Source organism: Martes martes (genome assembly GCF_963455335.1).
Source record: "Martes martes genome assembly, chromosome: 2".
NCBI classification, from domain to species: Eukaryota; Metazoa; Chordata; class Mammalia; order Carnivora; family Mustelidae; genus Martes; species Martes martes.
In genome coordinates, this window is record NC_137889.1 from 168683361 (window position 1) to 168707978 (window position 24618).

Below are 24618 nucleotides of genomic sequence, written 5' to 3' on the forward strand. Positions count from 1 at the left end.
AACTCATCACAAAAAAAAAAAAAAAAAAAAAAGGGAGACTGGCTGTCAGAACAACCTAACAAATGGAAACCAAAGCCAATTATCTTAAATGTGCCTCACATCCATTTGCAGAAATTTCATTCAAATAGCAACACCACATATGTAACACTTCACATACTTCAGTGTACATTCAGATTTTACTATCTCATTTAAAATTTTAAATACTGGTTTATATACTACATCCATATCATGTCAAGACAAATAAATTCATAAAATATTTGCCAGAATATCAAAAATCTATAAGCTTTGAAATAAAAAGCAGTTTAATTATAATAAAATTTCTACATAGTAAAGATTAGCTGAAGAATGAAAAGTAAATGATAGCTCAGAAAAGCAGTTATAGAAAATGACCTGATGATTAATTATCTTTATTATATGAAGAGCTTAAAGAAATTGTCAGAAAAGACAATAACATCCCAATCAATAAATGGAAAAAGAAAATCAAGGGACAATTCACGGAAAAGAGTATAACTTAAAAACAAACTTTAAAAAAATGGTGAGCTCTATAGACAAGACAACAGCTGTGAATGACTGCTCATTCAACAAGCTCGTTCTGCAAATACTGAGTGTTAGCTACAGGCTTGAAACTCCTGAACACCTGACAGTGAATAAACCATCATACCATTAATTTGAGAATATAAAAATTCTAACACGTTTAAGGTTAAAATCAGGTTGGTACCTAGTTCACATAGCTAACAGCATTTGAAATGTAAACAATTCTTTATGAAAAGGTCATGAAAGTCCATGCCAAAAAAAAAAAAAAAAAAAATCAAAAAGGAAGCAAAGTCTACACACAGAAAGCTACCAGAAATCTCATTTATTTATCAATAACGATGTGTGCTATCCACAGTGGAAGGTGAGACAGCAGGCATCTTTTGGTCACTGCTATACCCTTAGAGCCTAGAGCAGTGCCCAGAAATGAGAAGGTGTCCAGTAAAAATCCATCTTGTAAAATGGATGAATACAGAAATATAGGGAATTGTATAGTATAAGCTGCACAAAATGAAACACAACTCATTTTACACAAAGTTGAAATAACACTGGAGAAAAACTATCATAATTATAATACCTGCAGGCATGAGAAACGTAATATTTGTAAAAATTAAACACTGTGTTTGTGAGATGGTGTTAAATAAAGAGATGACACATAATTTATGTGGTAACAGCGCCACAGTGTTTCACAACTGAGTAATTAGGTAGAGAATTTGTGTCTGTTTCTACTTTGCCAAACTCCTTTTTTTACATATCTCTTCATTGTTCTTTCCTACTTTTTATAACTTACTGGGCAAGGGTGGAGGGGGGAGGGAACATGACATCCCCTAAGGCATTTCTCCTACTCAGTGGAGAGCTACTGAATTTCAGTTCCTACAATGTACTAATGAATGAAAGGGAAAGACAGAGATGAAAGAAAAAAAAAAAAAAAGAATCTTTGAACAAAGTAACTGGGAAAATGAAAAGTCCATGTTAATTCCATAGAGTCCGTGAAGTGTCCAAGAGGAGAGGCAGATTGCTATCCCCCTTGCTAGCAACATACCATTTCTTTTAAAAAAGGAGGAATTTCAAAAATGAGCAAAGCCAATAATTATGATAGCCTGTTCTAATAGCTATTTTAAGTTATTGATCCAGGAAAAGGGACAGAGTCAGAAAAAAAGTGAAAGAATTACTGAAAATATATTTATAGGGGATGCCTGACTCAGAATCTTAAGGATACTTTTTGGAAGTAGAGGGAAAAACTCTGGCAAAGATTAACAATAATCCACAAGATTAGAGTACACTTCCAGACAGACAGAGTTGAAGGAAAGTATGGGAAATAACAGTTGCAAACTGTTTTCCAAACACTGTCCCCTTTATGCTGACTTTGCAAATAGAGTTTAATGTCTGCACTAGATCATACTCCAGCAATAAAAGTCTTTGTTAAGAAAAAGGAATTAAAGGATACTGTAGAATTTAAAAGCTAAATTTTTTTAATTTGTTTTAAAGATTTTTATTTATTTATTTGACAGATGGAGATTACAAGTAGGCAGAGCGGCAGGCGGCGGGGGCGGGGGGGAAGCAGACTCCCCGCTGAGCAGAGAGCCTGATGCGGGGCTCGATCCCAGGACCCTGGGATCATGACCTGAGCCGAAGGCAGAGGCTTAACCCACTGAGCCACCCAGGCGCCCCTAAGCTAAAAATTTTTAAATTTCATTTAAAAATTGAGATCTTAGCAAAAATAAACAAAAAAAAAATAAACGACAACAACAACAAAAAAACCAGTAGCTATAGTTCAGAACTATGTACAATTAGTAATAGTTCTGCAAAATCTCAAAATGTATTATCACTAATCATAATTATCTTAACTTTTTCTTTAAATGTTGGCATATTTCAAAATGTTCAATGAGGAAAAAGATCACTTCCAAATGAAAGTTAATCACAAAAAGATGTATAATAGTCCCAAGTTGTGGGATGATGAAACATTCAACATTGCTGAAGGCTATTTTTACACATTTTCCAACCCCAAAAACATCTTTCTCTCTTTACCTAGATGCTTGTCATTTTTTAAAGAAAAAAAAAAAAAAAAAAAGAACCTTAGAGCAGTGTTTGACTGTATGTAGTTTTTGGTACATGTGGATGGCTTATATAAATGTGGATTCCAACATACTATCTCCAGAAATTCTAAATCCACAGTCTGGAATGAGCCCAGATATATGGAATTTTCACATGCAACTTACATAATGGCCTTAGGAATAGTAAGCTATCTCTCTTCTTTACATGACGCCATTTAAACCTAAAGACATTAACTTAATTACCTGAGCCAATTAGTAGCAGAGAAAGAATGAAGACCCAGAACTGTTACCTCTGTCCAGTCGTCTCTGCTCTAAAGGAACACTGCAGCTTCCTTTTATTTTTTTTTTTTTAAAGATTTTATTTATTTATTTGACAGTCAGAAATCACAAGTAGGCAGAGAAGCAGGCAGAGAGAGAGAGAGGAGGAAGCAGGCTCCCTGCTGAGCAGAGAGCCCGACATGGGGCTCGATCCCAAGACCCTGGGATCATGACCTGAGCCGAAGGCAGAGGCTTTAACCCACTGAGCCACCTAGGCGCCCCTGCAGCTTCCTTTTAAATAACTCTTCAATATATGCTACCTTTCCACCTCTATCCATCATCTGTTTACTCTCTCTGGAGGGACCTCCAAAGTAAATTTATAAAACTATTTATCAAGAGAGGCTAGAAAAATGAAAATAATTCACATGTTAGGGTAGTGTGGGTTGATTTTCCTTATTTTTATTCTATTCATACTACAAATTATGTGGGCAATAAATTCATTATTTAAAAATTTTTTAAACTGAAAACAATTTAGCTTTGATGCATGGAACTCAATTAGATCCAATGCAAATTTAGATATGGAAGTTCAAAGCTAACACCTCTTTTTTAAATTTTTTTTAAAATTTTTGCTATATAAGTATAATTGATATGTTAACTTCAGGTGTAACACAACTTACATTTCTATGATAAGCAGATTTTTTCCATATTTGAAAAAAACATGATTACATAATGCACTGTATATACAAAACTTTCAGAAGTTGCATTGAATGTATATCTTTTAGTGTTTTTCCTAAATGTAACCTTAAAGCCCCTTGCATTCAAGAGAAAGACTCCCCATTTAGCATGTCACCCAAGTTCTTCACACAATCTGCTCAACCATGTGAAAAAACCAATGGGCAACCTTCCTCTGGAGAAAAAGGCATACATAGGATATAAGCACAGATAAAACTGGAATGGTAAATTAGGGCCTAACCATAGAAGGCCTTCCTTAATTTATCCATCCAGTCTTAGGCCAACTAGTTCTTTAAGACTTGACTCAAGATCATGTCCCTTAAGACCCAGTTCCATGTAAAATAATGCAAGTTTTTAAAAATAACACATACACAAGCAATGGTATGTATGTTTTAAGGGTTGATATAAAGGCATGTTAACACATAGAAAAGGACCAGAAATATACATGCACTGAAAACAGATTTATGTCTCAAAAGATGAGGAGGGGTCCAGCATTAATGTTTTCATTTTTAAGAAGAATGTATTCATTACTTGTGTATGTGGAAGTGTTTCTAATCTCCAGACTTCATTACTTGCCCTTTTTTGTACTTCTCTACAACTCCTGCACAAGCCAAATAAAGTACTGGGCTCACTATCCATCATAAACAAAGGTCTTGTCAGACTTTTCTTCCTGGAAGGTAGGACTTAAGTCCTCAGCAAGCACACCTCACCTTGCAGAATGCTTCACCTGGTAGTAAATGTATTACTCAAACACACTTACACTCCGAACCTCCTAAGCAACTCAGTTATTCAAGAAAAGAAGCTTAGACTATTTCTAAAAGGTCACAGACCAGAAATCTTCAACATACACTTTAAAAAGACACTTGGGTATAGTTGCTAAGATGCTACCACTTAGAATCATAAAGTTCTGGTTTTGTTATGCATTAAATCTACAATCCTTACACAACCTTCATTTCCCTCATCTATGAAACATGGAGGAGAACATCTTCCCCCCACATTTGTGGGCAAGATTAAAAGGAAATGTTTATAAATTAATTAGCATAATACCTGGTACTCACCAGCTGCTAGTCATTCTTATGCTTTTTATGTTCAATTGCTAATATTAAAGCAATAACTTCATACAATTTCTTTCTAATCAGAGAATGTTAATAACACTTTAAAAAACATCTACTTTGGGAGAATAACGTAAACTCAGACAATTCAGCTAATGGAAACGATGAAACTTATAATTTGAAGTCCATCAAATCTGGGCAAGTAAAAAAATGAATACCTCAATTAATCTGGCAGAACAACTTCCATACTGACAAATGCAAATTATGCATTTTTAAACTCCATTCCAATGAGAAAAGTTTTAATCATCTCACTTCACAGACTGAAAATGTTCACATTCAGTTCATACACATTATAAGCTGTACATCACTATTCTTCTTGAGGAATATGCTAACTATCCAAGTTATTAATACGCCAACAGTGCTCAATGATGCCTTCCATACTTAATTGGCTAAGAAATCTTATCCCAAAAATATAATGAAAAAGATCACACTCAAGTTCAGAAGATGTCTTAGATAAAGATCTCTAGTTAATATTTTTGAAACTAATGTTTGAGTTGACACCTGTATTTTTTGTTATGAAAACAGTAGGCATTATTATCCCAGCCTATTATCACTCATTATGATATGTCACCAATGAGTTCATCTTAGATCAGTTATCCAAAGCACAGTATACAATTCCACAAATTACTAAAAATCTAATGTATTCTAGGCTAAAAGATTAAGAATTCCTTCCCCAAATGGAGTATTTTCTTATATATATTAAAAACCAGGCATGTTAGGGGCACCTGGGTGGCTCAGTCAGCTTAGGTCATGATCTCAGTGTCCTGGGATCAAGCCCCACATCCAGCTCCCTGCTCAGTGGGGAGTCTGCTTCTCCCTCTCCCTGCTTGTGTGATGCACACATGTGGGCTCTCTCTCTCTCAAATAAACAGAATCCTTAAAAAAATAAAATAATAAGATAAAAATAAGAATCAGATATGTTAGAGAAAGGAAGTCTACTGAATCAAATAAAGTTAATAGAATCTGTTAGAACTTTAATATTAGTCTTCTCAAAACACTGAACTTCTCTATTAAGTCTTTCTATATTAACCAAATTCAGTAAGTCAACAATTCAAGTCTACTTCATTTATATGTGGTGTGTTATGTATGTGCATATGTGAACCACCTGCCTATAGTAAATTATTTCCTCTGCAACAAACATATCTACTTTAAAAAAAAAAAATCTAGAAACTCACAAAAACATGTTACCTGTGCCTGCTCTTAAAATTTTCTATTACAAAAGAAACACAAGAGGTGCATAACTAGGCCATTTCATCAACAGCTATAATGGTTAATTGGTTTCTGATTGTTATCTCATATAATAACAGTATTACAATATTACTTCAGCTAAGGAATACCCTTCAAAAATTATTTTCAAGATTTTATTTACTCAGTCCCTTAAAAAGGCGATGTCTAGCCTCAAATTTGATGTAGATTACTTTCCTGTCACAGGAGGAACTGAGAAAATTCAACAAAACAACTCTTTCTTTGTTATATTTAGTGCAGTACTCAAGGCAAAAGCAAGAGGCTATAAGTAAAAACACTAATAAGTCTAAAAAGCATAGTTGTGAATGTAATCAAGGCACCGCAATTTGCAATTACTGTAACAGAGCTCACCTGTTCATTTTTGCAAAGCCACACGCTGCTTCCACTTAAGACAGTAAAAATTTTGGCTTTATATCCTCTCAGTTCAAGATAGCCACATTTCTCAGGTGCAGCGGCTGCTTGAGACTGCAAGGCAGGGGATTGTGATTTCAGTGCATTTAATAGGATGCTGATCCAGTCATTTCTCTCCTCTGAAAATGAAGACAGGAGAAAGTACATACATCCATACTCATATAAATTATACAGACACAGAAACACGGGCAAAGGATCTATTCTCCCTGTAACACATGATTTACAGATTCTTTCCCACAACCACAATCTAAATGCTACTGCAGTCAGAGCCAATGGCCCAATTCTGTAAGAGAAAAGAAATAACACTACCCAGGTGTTCTGTAACCATACTGGCCTCACCTGGGAGCTTATTAAAATGCAGAATCTCAGGCCCCACTCCAGACCTGATGAATCAGAATCTTCAGTTTAAAAAGATCCCCAGGTGATCTGAATCCATTTTAATATTTAAGAAGCACTCTTATAGATTATTCATGAGATTGGATTTTCTCTTTTAATAGAAGTAATACTGAGACCAGTTAACAGATTTTACCTAGTAATTAAGTTGCTCAAATGCCCAGAAAATCTTACTCTCATTTCTGTTACTTAGAGCCCACTCTACTTCAGAGTACACGCTGACCTGATATTCAACCATCCATTCCATTCTCACCACAGAAACAAAAGGATCTCAATTTGGTAAATTAGAATTTGGTTTTCTCCCTCCACAAAAGCTAAGTGACCTTTAACGCTGCATTATAACACACTGCATTACAGACACAGAAATCTGATCTAGTCCCCAAGGAGCAATCAAAGTTGTAAGTCAAGTTAGATATGAACATATAACAGAACACAGAGTACTATAAATGTCATACAAATGATATCAAATAAAATATGAGTCAATTCAATGGAGGTAAGTCATTTGCTGAAGGTCATACAGCAAGTAAGGATTAAAATTAGGAGAATCAAATATTTTAACTCAGACAACTGTTCTCAGTACTATTAAAAAAAAAGTATTTGTACTAGGTCTTGAAACGAGGAGTGTAACTGGAGTTTGGTGAGGGAAGAGCAGAACTTCATGACTCTAAGCAGAGAAGAACACAAGAACAGAGGCAGAAAGAACCAGCATCTGCTCAGAGACTTAGAGACAAGCATATTGATAATTTTGAACTCAAGAGGAAACAGGAAATACGGATAGAGCTTCTGCAGTACCTATAAGGAATTTTGCCTCCAAACTTTATTACAGAGGGGAAAACAAACAAACAAACAAAAAAATCAAGGCAAGATTCTTAGCAAGGAAATAACATGATTAGTAGGATAATATGTAGACCAAACTGGAAGCTTGGAAATCAGGAATAGGGCAAGAGAGGCCTGAAGCACAATGAAAATGTAAACAAAAGAATATCTGAAAAGTCAAGACATCAAGGGATGGAAAAAATAGCTGAAGCTTTACATATGTTTGACAGGTATTCACAAAAAAATTTAAATTATCAGAATAAAAGGTAGCTTAGTACCATGGCTTGACCAAAGAAGGTAGAAAATTCCATTTTATGAACAGAACCACCTCAGGTCTTCAGGGCCCTAGCATGAGCATGTAGGTGGACAGATAGCATCGTGTGAATGAAGGTAACCTACACAAAAGAAGATCCATGGAGGGAGATAAATGATTAATGGGAAAGGAGAAGAAATGGACAAATGCTGAGGTACAACTGTATCTATGAGGTAGGAAAATGGGCTAGCAAAAAACAAATGAAGAAGTGATTATTAAGGCAAAAGGAGCAAAACAAAACAGACTGAATTCCAGGTAGGAAAAATTATCAAGAAGGAAGAAGAAGGGAAGAATAAGCAGAGCCCAGGCTTAGAAACCTGAGTAGTATCTCAGATCTAAGGTATGGAAAGAAGTACTCCCCCATGGATTCCAGATCTCCAGATCTTAGTCTCAGCCTCCAGGTTAGACTTGCTCCCATTCGAACATGAATCCTAGGTTACTTTATAATGAGACATAGTTTTTAAATTCTCTTTACTTTTTCCTCACCTTCCAAACTACTAAAAACAGTTTTATCTTTAATGACCAAGGCCGAAGTATTTATTAAAATTCATTCAACAACGCTTTACTGTGTGTATTACACAGTCCCCAGATAATAGTTCCCATGGATCAGGAGGAAATATTCACTCAACTTCCCCAGCATCATTAGAAACTGAAACACATAAAAATGTTCACGTGACTAAGTCAATGTCAGTATGTAGCATCTGCTCTACATTTTATATCTATATGAACAAATCTAGACTGCACTAGAATAATTTATATTTTCAGGAACAACAACAAACCTTCCATTGGTTATTACTTGTGATCATTAGTTTCACACAAGATACTCCTGCCAAGTAAACGGCACAGAATGTTTTTTGTTTGTTTATATTAATCTACATAAATCATTGTGTTTGAAATGTAGGTAATATTTTTACTGAAAAGAAACCCAACTTTTTTTTTTAAGTTTCTTTCGATTTTTTATTGAACTATAATTAACATATTAGTTTCAGGTGTACGATATGTTTCAAAACTTCCATACCTTACTCAGTGTTCATCAAGATAAGTGTACTTTTAATCCCCTAAACCTATTTCACCCATCCCCTCCCACACGTCCCTTCTGGCAACCACCAGTTAGTTCTCCCTACCTAAGAGCCTGTTTTTTCCACCTCTTTTCTTTCTTTTTTCATTTTGTTTTGTTTCTTAAATTCCAGTGAGTGAAATCATGTGGTATTTGTCTTTCTCTGATTTGTTTCACTGTGTAGGTCATAACTTTATAAACGAGGCCCCAGTGTTTGTGGCTTCTACATTGTTCTTAGTCCGTATTTCAGTTTCTCAGGAAAATAATCTGAAACTGGCACAACTGCATCTGCTGGACTTAAACATACGATGGCTGCATCTCAACAAATGGTTCTTGTAGAGCCTAGAAGTATTATCTAACTCCTGAGGGCCTCATTTACTAATAGGAAGTAAACAATCATGAATAAGTACGAGAATTAATAGTAACATCCAGTTTCTTCTTAATTACCCATGCGAGTGCAGATAAACAGTGACAGAGATCATTCAAACAATAAAACAGATTACAAGCATCATTGGCATTTGGCTATGCAATGTGTGTGTCTTTAGACAAGGGGAATATGCATTGATAAGCCACAGTATTCCAAATCAAATACTGATTTTCCCTTGGGCTATGTATCTTGGGCAAAACTAGATACTATGCTAGCTTCTGCGGGCTCTTCACACCAAGGTGCTTTTATTCTTTCCAATAACAAATATTTGCTGTCTATCTTGATCTTAGCAATGTGCTAAGACTACTCCTTAGAGAATATGCCCTGACCTAGATAAGGCTTTGTTCAAAGTAAAGCATTCTGGGTTGGAAAAAAGAAAAAAAAAGGGGGGGGTAAAGAAAACAAAATTGTCACTTTCTTATAATTATGCTAGAATACAAATAAAAGATAATAGCAATTCCCTCAAACTAGTCCTTGAAGTTTCCAGGAATGAATGCCAACTACTGTTAAGTATCGGTAAAGTAAAAACAAACAAACAGACAAAAAAAAAAACAATAAGAGAGACAATATTCTCTGACCACTGGATTTAGCAGTAGGCATATTCTTTAGTGACATAAAGGACTTAGGGATTACTACATAAGGCCTCTGTTGTATAAAAGATTAGTAACAGAATCTAACAAAGTTTAGATGGACCTTTACTTTTGATATGCTAATATAATTGAACTAAAGATCCCTCAACATAACCCATGATCAATTTCAGAGAAGGAAGTATCTGCACACCGTGACTGTTTCTGAAATCCTTAGGCATTCATTGGTACAAATATTTACTGAGTGCCTACTGGGTTCCAAGATCTTCCTGAATACCAGGAATGGAAGCATGAACAAGACAGACCACAGCCTTAATCTCCTGGAGGCTGCCCTCTTGTGAAAGGAGGAAGACAACAAAACATAGTTATATAATCTACTACTCACTGACAAGGGCAATGGGACAAAATAAAGCAAGGGGTGAGGGACACAAGAAGTGCTATTTTATACTTGGTACTAGAAAAAGCCTCAGAAAGAAGGGAGTGGTTAAGCAAAAGCCTAAAGGAAATGCAAGGGACAGAGCAAGTCTGGAGGATGGCTGCAGGAAGACCATTCTCAGATAAAGTAAGCAAGTGTCAGTGCCCTGGGGTTCACATGGGGGAGAACAGCTGAAATGTAGTGAGCGAGGGAGAGCACAGGAGGAGACAAGGTCAAAGAGACCAGAGCCAGATCACACAGGGGCTCTCGGATTTAAGTACTTTACTCTCGGGGAGATGGACAGACAACACAGCATCTGAAGTGGACTGACGTGATGAGACTTCTTTAATGCATGATTGCTGACAGCTGTATAGAAAACAAGACTGTACGTTGATCAAAGGAGGTTATTACAATAACCCAATAAAGGTGGTGGCTTGCATCAGAGTAATAATGACAGAAGTGTTGAGAATCGATCAGAATCCAGACTTATTTCCAAAGTCAGAAAAGATCAGACGTGCTGATAGATTGGATGTGCGATATGAGAGGAAAAGATTCAAGAACGACTCCACAGTTTGTGACCCACTATGTCGACCAACACATACAATGGAGTCTTAATTTCCCTGACTCTCCCTCCATCTAGTAAATGTTCCACAGCTTGCTTCTAGAAATACTGATTATTTCAGGGCACCTGGGTAGCTCGGTCAGTTAAGCATCTAACTCTTGATTTTGACTCAGGTCTCGGGGTCATGAGATCGAGCCCTGTGTCAGGCTCCATGCTCAGCACAGAGTCCACTTGAGAGCCTCTCTCCCCCTCCCCCGCCGCACCTCCCAGCTGTGTTCTCTTTTTCTCTCTCAAAACAAAACAAAACAGCAACATTGAATATTTCAAGACAGGTTTTAAAGATTTTATTTATTTATTTGACAGAGATCACAAGCAGGCAGAGAGGCAGGCAGAGAGGGAGTGGGGGGAAGCAGGCTCCCTGCTGAGCAGAGAGCCCGATGTGGGGCTCGATCCCAGGACCCTGGGATCATGACCCGAGCAGAAGGCAGAGGCTTTAACCCACTGAGCCACCCAGGTGCCCCGAAATTTATGTTTCTTATCCAAGTGTTCTTTAAAAGAAACAAAGCTTTGTGGTCCCACAGCTGCCACTGGAGGGCTGTAAAATGCTGTCTGGAAGCAGAGTCGAGAGGAAAAACTGCCTGCCTGCCTACCAGGGATCTAGAACCACCTGAGATGGACAGGAACACAATACCACAGCTGAAACCCGGCATAGAAAATGGCCCAGGAACACAAATGACCACTCAGAATTCTTAAGACCTTTTCTCACTATAAGAACTGCCAAATGAGGGGCGCCTGGGTGGCTCAGTCAGTTGACCATCTGCCTTCAGCTCAGGTCATGATCCAGGGTCCTGGGACTGAGCCCCACATCAGGCTTCCTGTTCAGCAGGGAGTCTGCTTCTCCCTCTCCCTGCCGCTCTGTCTATTTGTGCTCTGTCAAATAAATAAAATCTTAAAAAACAACAACAAAAAAAACCCTGCCAACTCAAAACATCACCTGCTTTTTGAAGTCAGGCATCTGCATGTGTGACCGCCACTGCCAGGGAAATAGACTGGAGAGATCATTAGCTGTTAGGACCCTCAGACCAACTCAAATGGTTCTGCTTCAGGATAAAGGAATCCCACCAAATTTTTCATTTGAGAGAGTATTTTTAAAATGTAATTATTTCAACATAATTCACTTTCAACTAAGAGCATAACAATACTTCACTGGGAAGCATGGGGGAAACTGAAGGCTTTGAAAATTTGTGGGAAAAAAATGTCAAAGTATAATCCTGTCTTAGCAGTGCCGGTGGGCAATGCAGCAGTTGGAAACAGTGCTGCTGGCTTCAGAGGACAGGCCGTTCAGAAACCTTCTCACCAAAAATGGAGAATTCATTTCTGCTAGGATGTCAAACCATTTGCCCTTTGTGTTCTAAACTTCTGTCTTGTTTCTTGATTAGACAGAAGAAAAGTTTCATTTGGCTTAAAAATTAAGTCAAATATTTCATAAACCACTATGGTTGATTTCTCAGTTCCCCCAAAGTAAAAAACAGTCAACCATCTGTATACATGGAAGGAGGAAAAAACAATAAAACATACTATCTTGTTGAAGGTTCCATACTAAATACATAGACACATGTATACAATTTATACACACACACACCCCTCTACATTTACCCATCTCTGAAAACATTAGCTACAACATTAAAATGACTTTTTTTCTTTTTTTCTTTTTGAGATTTTACTTATTCATTCATGTGAGAGAGAAAGAGAGAGGGAGGCAGAGGAAGAAGCAGACTCCCGGTGGAGCAGGGAGCCGGATGCAGGACTCGCCCTGAGGCAAAGACAGGTGCTTACCCGAATGAGCCAGCCAGGTGCCCTAAAAATCATTTTCAATGAAACCACCTTACTCAGTAATTCCATGTGGATGGTCTCTGTTTTTACCGAAGCAGTGGGGGTTTTTTTTGTTTTTCTTTTTTAGTATTTTCATGTTTTAAAACTTAAAGACCTAAGACCTATTTAAAAACTAACTTATACCAAAGTTTTAATGAAATTCTTATGCTGTTTATATCACAATGATGTGATACATGAACTATGAACTATATATGAACTATGTATCACAGCATGTAATTTTTAAACATGTGGGTTGATATATTCTACTCAGATGTGTCTAACTTTTATATACAGTACATAATTACGGCTAAACAGATTTTCACACAGGTGGGAACCTTTATTTAGTATGTCTACCAAAATGCAAGCTATGTGTCATACGTGAAATTCATTTTGAGAAGCCAAGGGTAAAGGGATAAGCACCTCAAAGAGACAGGCAGTCACCTTCTAGGTAGAGGAAACCAAAGTGTAAGGAAAGACTGTCACAATACCCAGTCAAGAGGCGAGTATCTTGGGCCTTCCCAGCCACGCAGCCTGCAACTTCTCAATGCTGCTGCTGAGGCATAAAGGGAGCCACAGACAATATGCAAATGAATGACGGAGACAGTGATGGAACAAGACCTTGTTTACAAAAACAAGCAGCAGCCAGATTTAGGCGACAGGCCATGGTTTGCCAACGCTGACTAGGCTATAGGTCTCAACGATTAAATAGCAGCTCAAGTAAGAAACACTTTTTCCACTATATACGTGCAATATTCACACAGGTATGTCTCATAATACTTAATTAGAAGCGATGCACATTGATACTTCTTATTCTACTTCATGTTTGGTTTTTTTTTTCTGTTTTGGGGGAGATTTATTGTAGTATCCTCAGAAACCACCACACTGATTTCACCAATGGATAGTGATTCACAGTTTGAAAAATGCTGCCCCAGTGTGAACACAGCTGGACTCACACATTTACTGGTTATGTCAAGGAATAATGAAAGCTTTCTAGGAATATACAGGATTTATTGAATGTTTTCTGTGTGTCATACACTGGTACATGGCCTAGGAATCTAGCAGTGTAAAAAAGACAAATATTGCCCCATCATATCTAATGCTGTTGTAGTTTATAAAAGGGTAAAATGGGTTCTGTGTAAAATGGAATATTATTTTTTATTTTTATAAAATGCGATAACTATAACACCTACATCCCTCATAAGACTATTGTGAGTAATGAGGGGTGCCTGGATGGCTCAGTCGTTAAGCATCTGCCTTCAGCTCAGGACATGATCCCAGGGTCCTGGGATCAAGCCCCACGTTGGGCTGCCTGCTCAGTGGGATACCTGCTTCTCCCCCTGCTTGGTGTTCTCTCTCTCACTGTCTCTCTTTCTCTTTCTCTGTCAAATAAATAAACAAAATCTTTAAAAAAAAAAAAAAAAGGCTACTGTTAATAATGAAGCACAGATGATCACTGCATATATCAAGAATTTAGTAAGTTCTCCAGGTCACCATTATTCAATAATTAAGAACCAAGAAATATTTTCAAAATTGAGTTATAATCTATACTAAAATAGAAGCTTTAAAATAAATTAAAATTATAATTCTTTAATTAATGACGATGGCCTTATCTGTATCATTTAAAAGTAGTAAGAGATGGAGTAATAACATGTTGATAGTCAATTGAAGTATAAAACAGAGAACTCTTAGCTCTCCTGGCTCTCCCTCCCTACCCTCTCCAAAAGTCAGAAAAGATCTAAAGGTTTAGTCCCTACCCATAAACCACATGCCATCTAAATTTCACCATCAAGTGTCCTATAGCAGAGGATGAAAGTAAAAAGAATTGAGAAAGTACAAAAGACCCTCTGAAATTTGTACTAGAATGATTACTGGTCCTATGTGTTCAGTTGAACCTGGCATGAGTAAACTTCCCTAAAACCAACACTTTCATCGTGAGAAAAACTGCGTATTAAATAACTACTTCGCCTTGTCAAACAACAGCTAAAAGGTGGACTCCACAGGAGCAGAGATTTTTGTCTTACTTTTCACTGCTATACATCCAGAATTTAGAAGAATTCTTGGCATGTAGTAGATTCTAAGTATTTGCTGAATGCAGGAATAGCAAGCCAACAAATGACCTACCGGCTCGTTATGGCATTCAGGATAATATAAAATGTAAATTACTTAAAAGTAACATATTCTAAGGTTTCTTGACATGTGTAGCTTCACTAGTTTATCAAACTTCTGATTGGTCAGAAATTAATGTCTACGAGTGTTTTCACAGGGATAAAGAAATAGCCTTACCTTCTTTTTCTACTCTAAAAACAAAAGTTCTTTGTGTTGTAACAACTTCAAATTTGTTGTCTCCTTGAACCCGTACCGTAGATATAGCAGAAAGAGGAATGATTCCTTTTGAATACTTTTCCTGTATTGGTTAGAGAAAGAGATACACGAACAAGACAGATTAAAATGAAATTCTTGTGACCTTATCAAGAAAAAGAATGGTACAAATATTATAAATATTTACAAGCACATTGTGCTTCTCTTTCATAATTTTAATCTAAATTTTTTAAATAACATACAAATAGTATATCTCCTCAGACATGACTTAACACTCCCAGAAAGGAAAATACTAAATGGCCCTTTCATGTGAAATGTCTTTTCAATTTTCTCCTTTTCTGGAATTTAAAATTAAAAGGCAAAGAATCAAATACAAACAGTTGTACTAGACCAGCAATAAATAGTTCCCAAAACCAACAGTACGTTTTTTAAAAACAATCTGGTCAAAATGATTTGATGGTGTTTGCAGGCATCTGCTGGCCATAATGGGTACTGTAACTAAACTACTTCAAAACGACTGCTACTACATATGTGAACAACAAGAACACATCTCAAAACCAGACCGCTGCATTATAGCAATTAAACATATTACCCAATGATTCTAATAATTATCTTAATATCACAACTGCCTCAGTTTACCTTTAATTCCCCAATGAAAAATTAATGAAAAAGACAAAAGAATTAAAAAAAAAAAAAAAGGATTTGGCAGTTTGCAACTGGCAAATACCTAATACAATTTTGGCTGTTTGCAACTGGCATCGCATTTTACCCTTTTGCTCAGGAAGGTCATTCTGAAGACTCTTGGTAGCTTTTTCAGTCTTTGTTTTTCTGGATCCACCAAAACCCTTTGGCGTAAGAACCACCTGACAACGCCCGCTATTTACTAAGGGTGAAATATTTACTGGACCTTGTGTTGGAAAGAAAATTCAAATAGTATTTATTTATTCAAAGAGCCTCAAAATGAAAAACCAGCCAATGTAGTGAGAGAAAAGTTTAAAACAGAGTCTGAGCCATGGAACGTATAAGTACAAAGATGGAAACTCCCGAATTCTGTTTAAAAGAGGTCAGATATTTTCACAGACATGAAGACATTAGAGCCTGACCTAAAGAAAGCTTAAGTTCAACCACACAGATAACGGGTTGGGAGGCCATCCTGGCTGGAAAGCTTTAATAATAGAGGCATAGGTAGAGAAATAAGAGCAGCCACAGGGCAGAGTCAGAGAGGTAAAGCTGGAAACATACATCAAGGGCATATATGGAAGGTCTTAAATATCAGAAGAGTCTGGATACATCTTTGTGGGGTTTCTTCTACGATTTCCTTCCACAGAATCACTCATGGAACCTTCATTTTTTAGCAGATCCCAAGTATCTGAAGCAACTGCTAGGGAAAAAAATGTATTAAACCATTCCACACAGAGAACAAGTGCCAAGGTCATATTCCTCCTACTGGTAAACTCCTGCCATGCATATCAGATAGGTAAGGGGTAGTCACTGTCAGCAACACGGTGTCCTACTGGGAGGTTATCCTAGGCCCACTGAGAAGATATACTATGCTATCATGGCATTCCCTCTTAGCTCTTTGACAGTTTCTTCTCTTCTAATGCCTCTGTTTCCATCTTTTATCCCTGACTATATGTATGCATCAAAATCCTACACATTCTTCGACACCATTCTAACTACCAATGCCACAGAGGCCTTCCCACACCTTCTCAGACAACCAAGATGGAATACGATATCTGAATTGTAATTGAAGATGAGTGGGCAACCTCAGAGAAAAAGAAAGATGTCAAGAAGTAAGTAACTTCACGGTAACTTCTCATTTTCCACTTTTTGTTTTCTTTTACCTTCTCTAAGAAAATCCACTCCTACTATTTCAACAGCCAAGTTTTTGAGGAAAATTCTAAAATCTGTCCCTTCTTCCTTCCTTATTTTGGTCAACTCCATCACCATATTTCAAGTCATCAATGATACATGAAACTATCCCATAAGTCCCTCAAACTTTATCTCCTGAAAACATGCCCCCCCATATCTGTTCATTAAAATATTACTCTTCTAAGTCAGTCTTATGTGGTCTTTCATTGTGTGGCTCATTTGTACCCATATAACTTGGGACTCTCCCTCCAGTGACAGTGTCCTCTTCCTCCCTGGCACTCTCTGATTCTCTCCAGTCATAAGAGCTTTCTTTGAGATTCCATTAACACACCATATTTCTTCCCATTCTAGTGCCTTTGCTTACTCTGTTCTTCAAGGAATGTTGTCTCCATCCAGCTTCACATGGTTCCTGCCTCTCCATCCTTCACATTTCAGTATAAGTATATGCTTCAGAAGAAAGGTTTTCCAACCAGCCTCTTCTCATAGGCCCCCCATCCTCAATAGGCAGATAACCCTAACTTAACAACAATCTGTATTTTTCCTTTATAGCAATTACTAACTATAACTTAAACAGTGATTTTTTTTTTTATATTTACTGTGTGGTCATTTGATTAAGACATTCTCCCCAAATAGACAGTGGGTCATACATCTATTTTCTTCAGACCTTTCACATAAACGGAATTGCAGAAGTATTTTCTCAGTGAATGAATTCTATATCCAATCAATCACAATCAAATCAAGCTGACAGCTCATTTCTGATATTTTTTCTAAGTTCATTTTTTAATACTTCCACTGGCATATACAGCTTACACCCAGATAACTAATGCCAGATTTACTGCACGCTCCCCTGATTTGCCTCTCCACTTTCAGCATCTCTTCCTTCTAACCTTTCTTGCATATGATTGTTCAAATGTCATAGCTAGAAAAAATAAAATATTTGCAGAGGGGGATTAAAAAAAATGGATCTTCAAGTTTGCACAGAATTTTGATGGATGGCAATAGCTCTGAAGGTTCAGATGGAAAAGAAAAATAAGGAGATGAAAATACAAGAAAAGACATGTTCACACTCCCCACAGTGTGTACCCAGATACCACTGCAAGAGGTCATACAAAGAAATACAAGACTGACTGCCTTAAAGGAAAGCCACTAAATGCAGTGGGGTATGATGGCAATGCTAGGCACTGCTAGACCACTAACAGCTCCAGGAATAAGAAATGTGGGAAAATGTCTCCCTAGTGTAAGGAAAGCTCAGATATAGGAAAGAGCATAGTACCTTTGGGGACAGTACAAGAGCCTCTCTAGCTGTAAGTCTAAGTGGCTGAGATCAGACTGAAAAATCTAGAATGTCCACATTTATGCTACATCTCTTAGATGATCCATTCTCAAATCTCAGTTTGCTTAAGAATTACAAGAGCTTATAAAAACAGATCTCTAGTAAAATAATTAACCATTTGTGGAATAAAAATGTTACCACGAATATATTTTTCAGTATAGAAAAATTAAGCAGCACTGTAGAAAACTGGAATTTTAAAAAGGAGATTTTTCCCTCTTCCAGATCTGCTTAAAGAGATTAAAAAACAATTCCTTACAAAACTGTAACCACCCACGTGCCTATAATAATAAGATCCTATTTAGCAGGTAAATACTCTAGAAGAGTAACAGAAAAATAAATAAATTCCCCAGGAGTGATCAAAATGTACTTAACAAGCTATCATGTCATATTAACCTCTGGAAGTTATAGTTTCTCAAATGGCTCATTCATAATCTATTACGAGATCCCAAGAAATCTCATAATTTTTAACACTGTAGAGTTGACTTGGTGTTTCTCTTCAAATAACACATGATAAAGACAAGATAGAGGGGAAAAAAAAAAGACAACAGACTCAGAGTGATTGTGTCTTTCAGAGTGTAAAATTTTCCTTTAGGACAGAAATTTTAAAGCATCCCTAGACTCTGAAACACACAGATATCGAGGCCAAGTTCATCATTTATCTACTACCACTTTCAGACAATGAAATGACCACAGGGCAATTCTGCCCACAGCTGAGTGAGAATGAGGGTGAGTGAGATTTCTTGGCAGGTGACAAGATATCGAGGCCAGCGGGATGGCGCCATTTTCAGTAATACAATGAAAAAGTTCTTGCAGAAACAGGATAGAGCAGTGCTGAGGAAAGTGAGAGAAAACTAGGGAAGTACAGAGCTCCGCCCAGCCACGTGCTCCTCACATGCACCTTTAAACACCAAAAGGCGTGATGACTCAGCGCACATGACCACTGACACTGCACTCTCACCTGAGGCAGTGGCTATGGCCACACCCCTGCCTTCCACACACTGGCCCTGAAATGCCCTCTTCCCAGCCCTTCAATCTACCCTTAAGCAAGGTGGGTCACAATAGAAACTCTCTTTTTAGGAAACACTCATCCCAATGTTTTTATTTTTTGCCAAGATGGAACCAACCATCTGGATAGTAAAGGGACAAAATGTCACAGAAAACAATAATTCGAATTTTTTAAAAAATTGTTAAACTAAAGAATTTGTAGCCATTCATTTTAACATGAACTTTTTATCACAATTTCAAAGCAAGGCTGCATGATTTTTATTGCATCAATACCTACAAATGTGGCAGGCACTCATCTCACCGCAGTTGAGAAGAGCTTTTACAGGACAAACAGAATGGGTCCAGTTGGACACAGATACCAGAAATTCTCTCTCCCAAAGGGGTATAATGCCACCACCAACAGAGCCTCATGGCACGGAAGTCTCACTCTTGAATAGTATTACCCCTTATTTCAATCAAACCAGAGAAGGGCACAGCTACTGAAAAAAAAAAACTAGGGGTCAGATTCCAGCAGATACAGAGACCACATTGTACCCACCGCTGGCATAGAAACTGTCTCAACATTCAAATGCACAAACAAACTAAAATCAGTAGCCAAGGCAGAAAACCAGCTTTTAAAAAAAATATTCATTCCACCATCCTGCAAATCCCAAAGAGGTGTGTTTAAACTTACTTGATGTTTTATCTAGATCACTGCAAGTTGAAACCAAATAATTAATACTTCTCTAAACTTTCTACTGTTCTTAGTATTGTTGCACATAAATGAATGTTACTTTCTATCTAAAAGCATACACTCCTGCCCGGTAGCACTGAAGAATCAATATATGAAAAGGACTTTCTATTCAAGCCACAAATATCACAATAGGAAGTGGTTTTCTCCAAATAATGAGAAAATAATGTTAGATTATAAGCTATAAATAAGAAAATGTGCTTAAATGTTAAGTGAGTCTGGTAAGAGAATGTATATAGTTAAGACTGTAAGAATACCTGATTTTAATGAACTAAAAATATGATATATTTATTAGTTCCAACTTTTCATTAAGGAAATTGTCGACAACAGAGAAGTTGAAAGATTATGACAAGGGACATCCATCTATCTTCCACCCAGATCTGACAAGTGTTAACATCTTCAGTTTTTATTTTACCTATGTGTGTGTGCAAATGTACTTATAAATATAAATATATAGGTAAGTAACATCTGAAAAATGTTTGCAGATAGGACACTTCAAATATTCCAGCCTACATCTCCTAAGAATAAAAGTCTCATACCTAATGAAGACATGATCAAAATAGTATCATTTTGTTAAGACTCACTTGCCTGAAGACAAAATTGTGATTGCTTTCTCATCAAGATGTTCCATGAGCTCTAATTCCAAAGAACTTCTCAGCTTCTTCTCCTCAAGTTTCCTTCATATATTCCATTTTCCAGTCAGAAAACTGACTTCCCATCTGGACATCTCATGGTTCTCTACATTACCACGTTCTATTCCCTCTACCCTATGTGCAAACATTCTTCTTTTTTCAAGAACCGTGGCAAATGAAATACCACGCAAGAAGCCTTCTTTGGTTCTTCCATACCCTTCCACAGTATAAGGTAACCTCACCTTGTGCACCTAACTATAGTATCCTTTTGTAAATACTTCTTAATGTTCTCTAGGAGAAAGATAATTCTTTATTCATCCTTACATCACTTACAACAATTCCTGTAGTTTATAGAAGACACTCCATAAATAATTGTTGGATGTATAATTTTTTTAAATCCAAATTTTATGTATGAAGAGAAGTTGAACTATGAACAGAGTGTTTGCAAACTAAAAAGAGGTTTTTTTTACACAGTGTTTGTACTGTGTGCAAACTCTTTTCATGTTGGTAATCCAACTCCTGTTCTTAAAAAACAAATTGTTTGCTTAGTTTACTGAAGTATACCTTAGATATGTAAGAAAATCTTTGAGAACTATCAAGTGTACTTACCTTCTCGTTATTATAATAAGAGATGCTAAGGCCATCAAATTTCACCCATCTCTTCTGAAACATGCGTTTCCTGAAAAAATATGAAACTGTTATTTTACATTCAAGAATCATGAACTTGAAAAAAATATATCATGAACTTCAATTTTAAATACATTTGTAATGTAACTGGGTTGAGTACATTCCTATTCATTGTTAAACAGTTTTAAAAAATAGGCTATGACAATGTACGTTTTGGCAATGGCATGTAGGGAAAAAAATGATACTTTCTAACCAGTTAACATAGGTATTTAAAACAATGATACTGTTGGTGCTGGCACAAAAATAGACATATAGATCAATGGAATAAAACAGAGAACCCAGAAATAAATCCACATTAATGTGGTCAATTCATCTACCACAAAGAAAGTAAGAATATCCAATGGGAAAAAGACAGTCTCTTCAACAAATGGTGCTGGACAGCTACGTGCAAAAGAATGAAACTGGACCACTTTCTAACACCATTCACAGAAAGAAACTCAAAATGGATTAAATACCTAAATATGAGATCTGAAACTATAAAAATCCTAGAAGAGAATACAGGCAGTAATTCCTCTAACATCAACTGTAGAAGCAGTTTTCTAGATATCTCTCCTAGGGCAAGGGAAACAATAGCAAAATATAAAGTATTAAGACTACATCAAAATAAAAAGCTTTTGCACAGTGAGAGAAACCATCAACAAAACAAAAAGGCAACCTACTGAATGGGACAAGATATATGCAAATGATGTATCTGATAAGGGCTTATTATTTAAAATATATAAACAACTTACACAACTCAACACCAAAAAAAAACAAAAAACAAAAAACAAAAAAAAAAAAAAAAACAAGCAATTCAATTAAAAAACGGGTAGAGGACCTAAACCTATTTAGGTTTCATAGACATTTTTCCAAACAACACACACAGATGGCCAACAAACATAAGAAAAGATGTTCAACACCACTAATCACCAGGGAAATGCAAGTCAAAACTGTAAAGAGATATCATATTACACCTGTCAGAATGGCTAGAATAAAAATGATAAGAAATAAAGTGTTAAGAAGGATATGGAGAAAAAGGAACCCTCACACACCAATTCCTCATTGGTGGAAATGTAAATTGATACAGACTCTGGGCAAAACAGTATGGAGGCTCCTCAAAAAACTGAAAATAGAAATACCCTATGATCTAACAAGTCCACTACTATTTACTAAAGCAAACAAACAAATACACACACACACACACACACACACACACACACACACACACAGACACAGGATTTTGAAGATAAAAGCACCTAATGTTTACTGCAGCTTTATTTATGATAGCCAAGTTATGGAGGCAACCCAAAAGTTCATCCATTAGATGAATGGATAAAAATGTGGTGTTTTTGTGTACATATACACATACACATACAACAGAGTATCATGCAGCCATAAAAAAAGGATGTGATCTTGCCGTTTGTGACAACATGGATGGACCCAAAAAATATATGCTAAGTGAAATGAGTCAGGATGAGAAAGACAAATATCTTATGAATTCACACATGTGGAATCTAAAAAACAAAACAAATGAATAAAACAAAAAGCCAAATCAAACCTATAAATAAACAGGACTAATGGTTGTCAGAGGGGAATGGGTTAGGAGGATGGGTAAAACGGGTAAAGGGGAATGAGAGATACAAATTTCCAGTTATGGAATGAACAGGTTATGGAAACAAAGACACAGCCCAGGGAATATAGCCAATGATACTTTAATAGTGTTGTTAGGTGACACACGGTAGCTATATTCTAGAACTAATGTAACAATGTATGTCAACTATATTCAAACAAAAAAATAAATAAAACAATGATATTATTAACAGTATTAACATCCACGTTTATAAGGGTTAGTGCAAAACAAAATGTGGTGAGAAACACTATCACTGCATCCATTTCCCCCAGCAAAAATAATCCCTTACTAAGATAATATAGGAGTAGCTGACTAGCTCAAGTGGTAGAGCATGCAACTTTTGATCTCAGGGCCACGAGTTCAAGTCCCAAACTGAGATTAGAGTTTATGTAAAAATAAATAATTTTTTTTAAAAAAATAATATAAGCTTTCATCTTTCACTAAGCTTACAGCATTTATCTTATTTTGCCTTAACTTTTGCTTTGGAGCATGAATAATATTTTGCCAAAATAACAAAGCTTTGTTAATTGGATTTAAAGAGATAAATTACTTAATTTTGATCAAATGAGCTGAAAAAAGCCCTATATAGAGAATCCTTTACAAACACCCAAAATGCATTGAAATATTAACATTTTTCAAAAAGAATCAGATGAAAATCAAATGCAATTTAAGATGATCATAGAAAATAATGAGAAACAAAGCAAAATAATGTAATCACGTTTCCTATTTAGGTTTAAAAGAGAAACTTTTTCTGACTATATAAGGGAAAAGTGAAGAGCCAGTTCCCACTTGGGCTTATTTTTGCTTTGTCTCAGAACCCTTCCCTGCAGTCAGACAATCCTATTCTCTACGTGACTTTCTGTACTTGACACAATATATATTTAGCTTCTAACACAAATGATATATGAAAACTAAATTTCTGTTTAAATAATTTTATTTCTAAGCAAATATGTAAATAAAAACTATGACTACCTTTTCCATTTGCAGTTTGTTAACATGTTTAGGATAAGGGATTAGTTTAACATTCTGCAATTTTCCTAAGATTTAAAGATGGAAGAAAGAACATCTGGAAGTGTGGAGACCTTGCCTTCCCAGCTGTTCTCTGAGCACCAAACATGTATCCCGCAAGTGAAATGCAGCAAGCCTCCCACACTGATCTATTCGGCTTCACATAAAATTAGAGCAAACCTGATCAAACAGATAAAAGTTTCAAAGTTCATCAGGACAGACTCTAATAAGGACAGACATTTCCCCATATATGCATTTGAATTAATTATGAAGTAACAATAAAGACCTTGAAATCATAAGCCTAACTCCTCAGTTTTCTTTCTATCATCTTTCTGCTTCTTTTTAACTTCTCGTGGTCTGCATTTTCTTAATACTGGAACATGCAATAGTTAGACATCTAGCTTTCAAAACTCAAGGATTCTTTCAATTCCTTGCATTAAAAACATTAAAAGGTAAAGAAGTATTAAACACACAGTAATGGGGCGCCTGGGTGGCTCAGTGGGTTAAAGCCTCTGCCTTCAGCTCGGATCATGATCCCAGGATCCTGGGATGGAGCCCCACATCTGGCTCTCTGCTCAGCAGGGAGCCTGCTTCCTCCTCTCTCTGCCTGTCTCTCTGCCTACTTGTGATCTCTGTCA

The 24618-nt window shown here is 36.5% G+C and overlaps 1 protein-coding gene across 1 annotated transcript in view; it reads right to left on the reverse strand.

Annotated features, from left to right (window-relative positions):
* Window positions 1-24618, reverse strand: part of ARAP2 (ArfGAP with RhoGAP domain, ankyrin repeat and PH domain 2) — a 181820-nt gene that overhangs the window by 116971 nt on the left and 40231 nt on the right. Inside the window, exons 7-9 of the mRNA XM_080797715.1 lie at window positions 21286-21355; window positions 15069-15189; window positions 6284-6462 (exon numbers count right to left, since the gene is read on the reverse strand). Coding sequence (XP_080653841.1) covers window positions 6284-6462; window positions 15069-15189; window positions 21286-21355 — 370 coding nt within the window. The remainder of the gene's footprint in view (window positions 1-6283; window positions 6463-15068; window positions 15190-21285; window positions 21356-24618) is intronic.